We start from the raw sequence: 10,026 nt of genomic DNA on the forward strand, positions 1-10,026 counted from the left end.
AAAAAAAAAGGACTTGAAGGGACAAGCCTCTAATGCTGGCCTTAGGGAGGGCTGCTGATTGGTCCTGTCTTTGAAAACAGTGTATGCTATGCTACAAAAAGGGGTTTCTAAGCTGTAGTAGACTCTGGGGCCAGTGCTGGTAATGAGATTATTTTAGGTATAGACAAATGAATATTTTTATGTAATGGCTATATATTTAGTAGGTATTTTCTTAATTAATTTAAAGAGATTATATTTATTTGAGAGAGAGAGAGAGAGAGAGAGCATGAGCACAGGGGAGGGGCAGAGAGAGAAGCAGGCTCTGCACCGGTCAGGGACCCTGATGTGGGGCTTGATCCTAGAACCCCAAATGAGCCACGCAGGCACCCTATTTAGTAGATACTTAAAAAATTCAACTAATGCATCATATAGATCCAGTCTTTTTCTACTTCATTTTTAAAAAAATATTTTATTCACTTCTTTGAAAGAGAGAAAGAGAGGAGAGAGTGAGCAGGAGCAGGGGGAGGGGTGGAGGGAGAAGCAGAACCCCTGCCCATGCAGGGCTCAGTGCAGGGCCCCAGGATCATGACCTGAGCCCAAGGCAGGTGCTCAAATGACTGAGCCACCCAGGTGTCCCTGTATTCCCACTTCGGAGAAGAGCTCCCAGACTCTTCTCTGGGGGAAATGCTGCTGCATCATGGGTGCCAGTCTTGGTGGGACTGTTAATCAAGATGCTTCTTGTGTTGCTGGCCAAGGCATGGGACAAATGTCTGCTGTGTTTCTAAACTTCCAGTGAAATGATACAAGTTTTGTTTGGTCAGCCCTATAACTGCATAAGTCCTGCTACCTCTAGTCCTGGGGCTGTCTTAGCTGATCATCCCCAGCATCCACTTCTGCTCATCCTTCCATCTTAGGAGCTGTCCTGAATTTTTCCAATATGCTGTTTAAAAAATTTTCAATTCTATGTAACTACAGTAAGTTTTTGCTAATTAAATTAAAAAATTCTCTTTTACCTTGGATGTCATTGCTTCAGAAAAATTTATGTTTTAACATTAAACATGAGTTTTTAAAGGAAAACATAAATGATATGCAAATGATATGCAGATACAGTAACAATTGTGAAGCTTGGCAAATGGCTAATGGTTGCGAAGCATCATTACAAATATTGACATTAGTAATGAGCTTCCTGGGTGCGGTTAGGAATTAAAATTGGGGTACCTTGAAAAGCCATTTAAAAAGAGCATCAAAGATTATAATATTGGGATGATCTGGTAAGAAAAAATATGGACTTGATATGAATAAAACATTAATTAGTAAGTTACTAATGGTCTTGAAGGTCTAGAACAGATACGTTTTGAAGAGCGAGTGGTATTATTTCCTTGTTCAAGGTCAGGCTTTTTTTTTTTTTTTTTTCCAAATAAAAACACTTCTTTGCCTGTATCAGAGAAAACTGTTTTTCTTTTTCTGAGTGACGTATTTTATTTTTGACATTATCTTTTCCCCAGTTAGTAAAACACCAAAAGTATAAATCTCTGTCAATCAAATCAAGGATCAGTGCTGCATTAAAGGTGTGTGTGTGTGTGTGCACGCGCACGTGCATGCACACACATGCCTATATTTGTGTTTGAACTGGAACCATGCATCAGAGTCTGGTTATTTTTTTGTTAGTACTGCTAATGATTTCAGTCCTGCTTTTTCTGGACACATTGTTAGAAATGCCGTGAATTCCTTCGTGTCCCAACTCCAAGAAACAAGTTTTGACTTTTCTGTTGTCCCTCTCACTTTTAGGCTCTCTGGGTTTTGGTTTGGGGTCAAAACATTTGGATATGAAGACTTTTATCCCAGTAGTCTTGCTTTGTTATCTGATGCTTTCATTTTTATTTGAAAAATATAAATTTAAAATTTTGAGGTGTGTGTTGGGCTAAATAAGATTTAGACACCTGAACATGTTTTCGGCGATTATGTCTTCTCAGTGATGCCTCCCAAGGAAATAATGATCAGAAATGCAGATCACTTCTAACCCCCTGAATAGTCCACTGTGGGAAAAGAAAGGGTCAGGTAGTGGAGATTTCACTTTGAAATGATGAGACACCATATAATCGACTATGTTTCCAATATGACCTTTATTGAGCAATTACTGCTGTGACGTTTAACATCAATCAACGAAAGGTTGCAAACTGTGCATGTCAACGAGGTTCTCCCATGAACAAAAGTCCTTTTTAAATGCACCAGTGAGGTAAACATAATTATTCATATATAGCTTTCTTAAGGCTAAGAGAGTTCTGTGTTTCATTTATTATTTTTGGCTCAGTTGGTTCTTTGCATAATACATCTCAATACATCCCCCCCTTGAGTGCCCCCCTTCCAACAGCTTAGGAAATTGGCCAACTCCCCAGGTACATACAGTATCATGCATTTTAATCACCCAAAGACTGAGGAGGGAGCACCCTGAGCTTGCATGCAGTTCCCTCATATTGCACAAAGTAAAATACAATGTCTGGAGCCCCCATGGGAGAACCCGTTCTGTTTTGAAGCTGTCAATCACATGCATATTAAAATTGTCATATGGCTTAACCTTTTGCAATGGACTCAAATGTTAGTCACTCTGGGTGACTTCCTTTACTATGGCGTGTGAAGTGACCTTCTCTACCTTTTTGGTAGACACTAGCTTCTCCTCAAAGGTCTCTTCATGCTCTTCGACCTTTTGAGTGACGGTTACAGATTTAGTGATGTATTTGGTAGCACCATCGCCCCCCTCACTGGTGATTTTTTCTATCTTTTTGGTCACCACCACTTTTTCCTCACCTCTGTCTCCCCCCTTCTTTTCATCGGCTGGGCTTAAGTCAAGCCCATTGGTGACAACCCCTTTCTCCTCTTCTCCCCCACTGCCTTTCTCCTTAGTTTCCTGCTCTTCCTCCTTTCCTTCCACCTCCCCATTTACCGCTATGTCTTCCTTCCTGGATTCCTTGGAACCCTGGTCACCCCCTTCCTCCTCACTTCCTCCTTCCCCTTCCGCCTTCTCCTTCTCTTTCTCCTTCTCCTGTGGCTGTGGCTTCTCCTCTTTGGCATCTTTCTCCAAGCTCACCTTTACTGATTTGGTGACGGTGCTCACCTCCTCCACCACTTCCTCCTTTACCGGGGACTCTGCCTTCTTCTTCTCGGGCACATCTTTTGGCTTCTCCTCCTTTTTCTCCACCTTCTCTTCCTTGGGAGATTCCTTTACTTCTTCTTTCTTTTCTTCCTCCACTTTCTCTTCTTCCTTTTTCTGTTCGCCTTTCTCAGCTCCAGCTTCGGCTTTTGGCTTTACCTCTTCCACTGGGGATTTTGGCATGGGAGACTTGGCTTTCTCTGGTTTTTCCACCTTGGCTTCTGCCACCGGCTCCTCCTTGGGAGCCACCTCTTCACGTTTTTCTTCAATTTTCTTTTCATCCTTAGCTTCGGCTTCCTCTCCTTCACCTTCGGCCTCCGTTTCTCCTTCTTCCTCCTGTTCGCCTTCTTCTTTTTCACTAGAACCTTCCTTCTCGGATCCTCCTTCTTCAGCTTGGTCTGATTTAGCCCCCTCCTCTTCCTCCTCTTCTTCCTCTTGGCCTTCCTCTTCCTCCTTTTCACCTTCCTCCTCCTCTTTAAGTTCAGGGGCAGCCGCTTTCACTGGAGACTTTTTGGTAGCTACCACTTCTTCTTCGGCTTGCTCCTCTTCCTTTTCTTCTGCCTCTTCTTCCTTCTCTTCTTTCATGGACACTGCCAGCTCCTCTGCAATGGCTGTCAGGGCTTCTTCCATTTCTGATTTCTCATCTTCCACTTTGGTTTCCTCTATGATCTCCTCGACAAATTTGTGTTGGACCTTTAGCTTAGGAGCCTCTACCTTGGTTTTCTGAATCTTACTGGATATTGTGACTGAGGGCTGTCGGTGTGTATACAGCGGTCCAGTGATGCTTCCTGCAAATGTGCTAAATCTGGTCTCTTCACCCTCCAGTAGTTTTCTAAGGATCAAGTCAAAAAAAGACAAGACATAATTAAGATCTCTGTGGCCTTCTGAGTTTCATTATGTTATGGGCGATGCAGCAAACACCTTTCAACAAAAATAATCACATGAATAAAAGATTCCGTTAAGCCTGTGTAATACCTGTTATCATTTCACTCATCCAAGGTATCATATCCAGAGATTCTCATGGACCACCAGCCAGTCACCTGCCGCAGCGACTGACCACACCCAATAGTCCACTCACACACCCAGCCACCGAATCTCAGCTCTGCAGCAGTCTATTTGCTGCACCATGAATATGCTGAAAAGCTCTCCCATGGTCAAAAAAGCCTTAGTGACCTTCCTGAGCATTTGGACTTTCAGGATGGCCACTAAATTTCTTTTAGCAAATATAATGTTCGACAAATCTAGAAAAGTGTTTAGTATATATCAGAATTTCGGGTATATCAAGTTATAGACTGGTCTGCAATTTTAATATAAAGTGTCTATTTAATATAAGTATTCAACTTTCCTGAAAAAAAAAAAAAAGAGATAGCTCTGAATATAATCTATTCCTGCAATGTTACAATGATGACCTTTTGGAGGTAGAAAAACTGTTTAGTCAAGGATTTTCTCCTGTGAAGTTAGTCAACAGTAAGGTGACATCAGTTAGCAGAGCTATAATCTGTTGTTTTTTTGTTTTGTTTTCTCTCTCTGGTTGAATATCTGGGTCTGTAGATATAAATCTACATAAAACAGAATACACATATTTTCTCTCTCCTCCCCCTCTCTCTATTCTATCTAATATATCTAATATATTCTATCTATCTATCTATCTATCTATCTATCTATCTATCTATCTCTCTATCTCTCTATCTCTCCATCCTATCAATCTATGGCTGTTCTCAGCCAGATGATGGCAATAGTAAGCTGTAACAGAGAAACAGAGACATTGAATGTCCTGGAATCTGTCCTTGACATTATAAAGTCGAAAAGCTGAAAGCACTGTATGAAATATTAAAAACTAAAATTCCGTTTTTGTTTCAAACAGTTGGAAAACATCTCTCACTAAAATAAAAAAGTTTAAGCGTAATCGGCGCCCTCCCTCAAAACATTGTGTCTAGATACCTATTTTAATGAATGTTTACCCTTTAAATCTGTATGGAGTAGTAGAACCACATTTACAGTTCTTTAGAATAGTTTTTTTTTTCTTCTTTGTTTGGTTTTGTTTTAATTAAGAAAGCAAGCCAGGCCCTGACTTAAGATCCCTGCCACCTGCTTGCTTGAACTCAAGTGATGGGGGTCCTGTCGGCGCAGCCTCCGCAGTGCGGTAAGTGTTTCGGCCGGGTGGGGAGTGAGCACGGTACCTGTACGCAGCGATCTCAATATCCAGAGCCATCTTGACGTTGAGGAGGTCCTGGTATTCTCGCAAATGACGAGCCATTTCCCACTTTGTGCCCCGAAGCTCATTTTCCAACTGCTGGATGGTGTCCTGAAAGAGACACAGCCAGAGAGACTCAGCCCTCCGCCAGCCAACTTCTCTCTGCAAAACCACTTGCCGCCCCTCCCCCCACTTCCCTCCAGTTCTGCAAACCCCGGTAGCTCCCGGCCCCTTAAAAACACAAACACGAAAACCACGGAGGAATTCATCGAATACACAAACGAACAGGATCAACCGGACAGGAGGAGATTTCCTGGGCACAACCCCATGCAGTAAGACTCCAGGAAACAAACGTGTTTGGGGAACACCTCTGCGCCCATCGGGCCTTCCTCCTCTGAGCCCTTTTGGGCTGAGTTCTGACCACGGGCCAGAAAAGTTGAGACCACGCGCGTTCCTGCCCCGGCCATCGTAAAGGCGCCGCTGCGTCAACCCCCCACACGTGCGCCCTACCCTCCCGCTTTGAGACCAGAACTCCCCGAGCTTTGCAAAAGGGCGGGGCTCCCGGGAAGCCCGAGCCGGCGGGCGGGGGAGGCGTGGGGGCGGGCTGCGGAGGGGCGGGGACGCGGGGCGCCCCTGCCTCGCTCGGCGTCGCGCGCGCACTGGGCTGCGGCCGCCAGGGAGCGCGGCGGAGAGCCCGCCGGGTCGCGTGCCCGAGCGCCGGGGGCGCGCGGCGCTGGCTCCGGCGCTGGCGCAGGGCGGCCGCGCAGCCGCGGTCCCTACCTGGTAGCTGCTGAGATCGTGGTTATGGCGCTCCTCGATGTCGCTGAGCTGCCGCTCCAGGGACTCCTTGGTGCCGCGCACCGACTCGAGCTCGATGCTCTTGGACTGCAGCTGGCGCCGGTACTCGGCGATCTCCTCCTTGGCGGAGCGGATGGCCTCCTTGTTCTGCTCGGCCGCCTCGGTCAGCTTGGCGTAGCGGCACTTAAACCACTCTTCGGCCTGGTGCATGTTCTGGTCGGAGTGGCATTCGAGCTGGGAGCGGATCTCCTTCAGCGCCGACGAGATGTCTGTCTTCAGGTAGTCTTTGCGCTCCACCGTGATGTGCGACGCCTGGATCTGGGCCAACAGGTCGGCCACCTCCTCCTCGTGGTTGCTCCGCAGGAAGGCCACCTCGTCCTGCAGCGACTGCACCTTCTTGTCCAGCTCCACCCTGACCAGCGACGCCTCCTCGATGTCTTTGCGCAGCGCGCGGATGGCCGCCTCGGTGTCGTCGCGCAGCCGTGCCTCCTCCTCGAAGCGCTCCTTGAGCCGGTGGATGTCTTCCTCCAGGTGGTCCGAGTCCAGCTGCACCTGAGCCTTCTCATGGTTCACCAGCTCGAGGGTGGCGCGCAGCTCGCGGATCTCCTGGTCGTACGCGTCGCCCAGCTGGGCGTGCGAGGCCTGCTTCTGCCGCAGCGCCTGGATCTCCGCCTCGATCTCCTTGTTCTGCTGCTCCAGGTAGTGCACCTTCTCGATGTAGCCCGCGAAGCGGTCGTTCAGCCCCTGCAGCTGTTCCTTCTCGTTGGAGCGGGACAGCTTGTAGTCTCCGCCCGGCCCGGCGCCGCCGTTGAGCAGCGACGAGGACTGGCTGAAATCGAGGCTGCTCTCGGCAGAGCTGAGCATAGCCGAGCTGTAGGCGAGGCGCGGGGCAAGCGCGCTGCGCTTGTAGGAGGAGGACACGGTGCTGGGCGAGCCGCGGGACCACGACTGCGAGCGGAAGCCGCTGGACGGGGAGCCGCTGACGCGGCTGAAGCTGGAGCGGGTCTCGGTGACCCGCCGGTAGGCGGACGGGTTGCCCAGCGAGTCCAACGTGTAGCTCATCTTGGAGGCCTCGGGGCGTGTGGCTGTCACAGCGTTCTGCTGGGCTCGCCGCAGCCCATTTATAGCCGCGGCGGCTGGTCCCGGGCCAGGGCCCCGCCCCGTGGAGGCGGCGGCCGAGGAGGCGGGGACTGCGGGCCCCGGGCCGGGGGAGACGAGGGGGGCACAGGCAGCCTAGCGGTGATTCAGCGCCAGCTCCACGTGGGCCCGCGCCGCACCGGACCCCGGACTTCGCTGCCCGGCCCCTCCCCCAACTCTCCTCGCTGTCCCAGACCACTTGTCGCCCATCGAGCCCCCTCTCTCCGTTTCCCTTCGCCTTCGGATTGCATCTTGCACCCTCGGCGCGAGTGTGCACCCAACGCCCTTTCTTTGTCTAGTCACTCTTATGCCACATCGGGCACTCTTCTCCCGACCCCCTGGCCACCCGCGGCTCTCCTTTCTTCTTTTGCCCTTTCTCCATTACTTTTTTCTTTACTCATCTTCTGTGCCGAATCTCTTTCCCTCCTTTCGGGCATCTCTTCGCTCTCCCACTCCACTTTCAGCCTTTAGTCCCACTCACTGAGCCCCTTCCTCCTGGACCCCCTTCCCCCCCCTCCATCCTTTCCTTCTCCCCTTCTCCTTCCTCCCCTCCCCCGACTCTCCTCCCCTCCCCCATCCTCTTTTCCCCTCGCCTCCCTCCCCTTCCCCCACTCCTCCTTTTAAAGCAGCCCGAGATGAGCACTAGCACAGAGTTGGGCCTAGAAGAAGAAGAAGAAGAAAAAAAAAAAAAAAACACTTTGAAGAACAGTCGGCCTGAAGGCTTCGGGAAGGGGACAAAGAGGATGGGCCTGGGTAGTTATTTGTATTAAAAGTGGGATGTGGCGCTACGTTCTGCTTAACGTTTGGGGGACGTCCGCAGCTTCCGCGGGGGCAGAAGGTAAGGCGCTTGTGCTCGCTATGGCGCCGGCAGCACCAAGGACAGCGCCCAGGCTGCGAGCCGGGAGAGACGCCGGTGCCCTGGGGGCTTGTCACCCTGCAGAGCCTGTCAGGTTGGCGGGGGTTTCCTTACCCCTCTTCTCCCAGAGTAAATACAACTAAAGCCTGTTTGTAGTGACTCTGTTTGCAGGGGCCAAGCTGGAATCAAACACTAAGATTTCTCTGCAATGCAGAGTTGGCACAATGAACCGATTGCAGATTTTGAAAACAACTAAAAATTCATTAAAGTCAGGTAACAGAAATAATATACTTGCAGCCCAGTTTGAGCTTTCTAACATATGGTAGACGCAAGAGATCAGGAGATAAAAGGACTGAAATTTGAAGGTCAAATATTCCTCGGAAAGGAGGATTTGAAATATGCTGAGGTGAAAAGTCCAGGGGAATATAGTTTGTGAGAAGTTTGAACACAAACAATTGCTTTGTCATCATTGTGTTCAGTACTCCCTGTATGTAACTGCGGTGATTGGAGAGCACCTGAATTAATTTAAAATTAATTTAAAAGTTGCCAAACAGGTTCACCACAACCTTGAATAAAACCAGGTGTTTTTTTTTTTCTTTCAATTAAAATGTATTTCCCCATTTAGATATTAATGACTGATTTGGGATAGATTTTCCATACCTTTAAACATGTTTATTTCAGCAAACAATCTACACAGACTTCCTGATGGTCTGGTGCACTAGTAACTGGTAAAAATGCCCTTCTATTGTACATAGTGCTTTGGGGGTAATTCAGGGTGAAAAAAGTTCAAAATCCTGCAAGACAAAGTGAAGAGCAGAGTGTAAGACTAATGACTGAGTTTGCTGGGGCCACGGGCACAAGTGATTGCATATGAAACGCTTGGTGTGGCTGAGAAGAAATCACCGCTTGTGAAAAGCAGAGAGCCCAGACCTAAATGTATTCCTTTCACAGCATGCTTTCTCTAGTCTTTTTTTTTTTTTTTTAATGACGTGGTCATGTCAATCAGTAAGTTTCTAGAGGTTTTTATTTTTATCTTTATCTTTTATTTTTACCAGATCTCTTGGCCCATTTGTATTTTATAATAGAAGGGGTTAATTTAAGGAGTTACTTTTAGCTCATTAATGTGAAACTGCAGCATTGCAGGCTGTGTGGGGGAAGGATGTTCTAGTTTGCTGAGTGACAGGTTATCTTTCAGGCAAGGAGAGCCCATGTCTCAAGCTCTTGGGAAAGGCAGATGACAGAGTAAGGGATTAGACTTGTGAAGATGAGAGAAAAGAGGGGATTTTTTTTTTTTTCTGGTATCTGATGGATACATAAAGGAAAAGAGAAAGAAAATTTCCTGCCCTTCTGTAAAGTACTGCCAATCTCCAGATTGGAAAGAGGACATCAGATAAGGCCAAATGCTAATTATGCAGTAATTCTGCCTTAGTTACTTATTACTTTCTGCTTTTATTAAAAAAAATTTAAAAACCCTTTGGAGTTTTATGTTGGATTTGCGCTTTGAGGACTTTCTGCAGTGAGAGCAAATGGTTAACAGGCAGGCTGCTGCTGTGAGTTGTCTTCAGGGTTTTAAAAATGAGATGACTCTGCAGAGAGACATTTACAAGGAAACACATGTCTAACTTCACAATTAGCCTGTTTTGCCTTGTATCTAAACTAGCTCAGAAATTGTTAAGCTTCCAGCTGGTTACAGAAGGAGGAAAGCATTGCGTACAAACAAAATACCGGCCAGTTACTCGGGCTAAATCCAGTCAGTGACTATATCTTAAAATTGTAACTTCGGTGTCATATGAAGTATTGTTCAGCCTGGTCACAACAGGATAACACAGAGAGAATTATATCAGTCGCCTTATTCATGGAAAAAGTTCCCATGGCTTATGGGAAAAAAATGACTGGTTCGATTTCACATTGACT

At 47.5% G+C, this 10,026-nt stretch overlaps 1 protein-coding gene across 1 annotated transcript; it reads right to left on the reverse strand.

Annotated features, from left to right (window-relative positions):
* Positions 1-2,083: 2,083 nt before the first annotated feature.
* Positions 2,084-7,318, reverse strand: NEFM (neurofilament medium chain). The gene is made up of 3 exons (XM_077868813.1): positions 6,102-7,318; positions 5,308-5,432; positions 2,084-3,959 (listed from the first exon to the last, which is right to left on the reverse strand). The coding sequence occupies exons 1-3, from the start codon at positions 7,179-7,181 to the stop codon at positions 2,576-2,578; spliced, it is 2,589 nt and encodes an 862-aa protein (XP_077724939.1). The 5' UTR covers positions 7,182-7,318; the 3' UTR covers positions 2,084-2,575.
* Between the last annotated feature and the right edge of the window lie 2,708 nt (positions 7,319-10,026).

The sequence above is a fragment of the Canis aureus genome, chromosome 24 (assembly GCF_053574225.1).
Source record: "Canis aureus isolate CA01 chromosome 24, VMU_Caureus_v.1.0, whole genome shotgun sequence".
NCBI classification, from domain to species: Eukaryota; Metazoa; Chordata; class Mammalia; order Carnivora; family Canidae; genus Canis; species Canis aureus.

Coding starts and splice junctions, on each gene's coding strand:
- NEFM (XM_077868813.1), bottom strand. CDS start 7,181: ATGAGCTACACGTTGGACTCGCTGGGCAACCCGTCCGCCTACCGGCGG. Junction 5,433..6,101: donor ACGATCTCAGCAGCTACCAG/GTAGGGACCGCG, acceptor TGTCTCTTTCAG/GACACCATCCAGCAGTTGGA. Junction 3,960..5,307: donor ATTGAGATCGCTGCGTACAG/GTACCGTGCTCA, acceptor CTTGATCCTTAG/AAAACTACTGGAGGGTGAAG.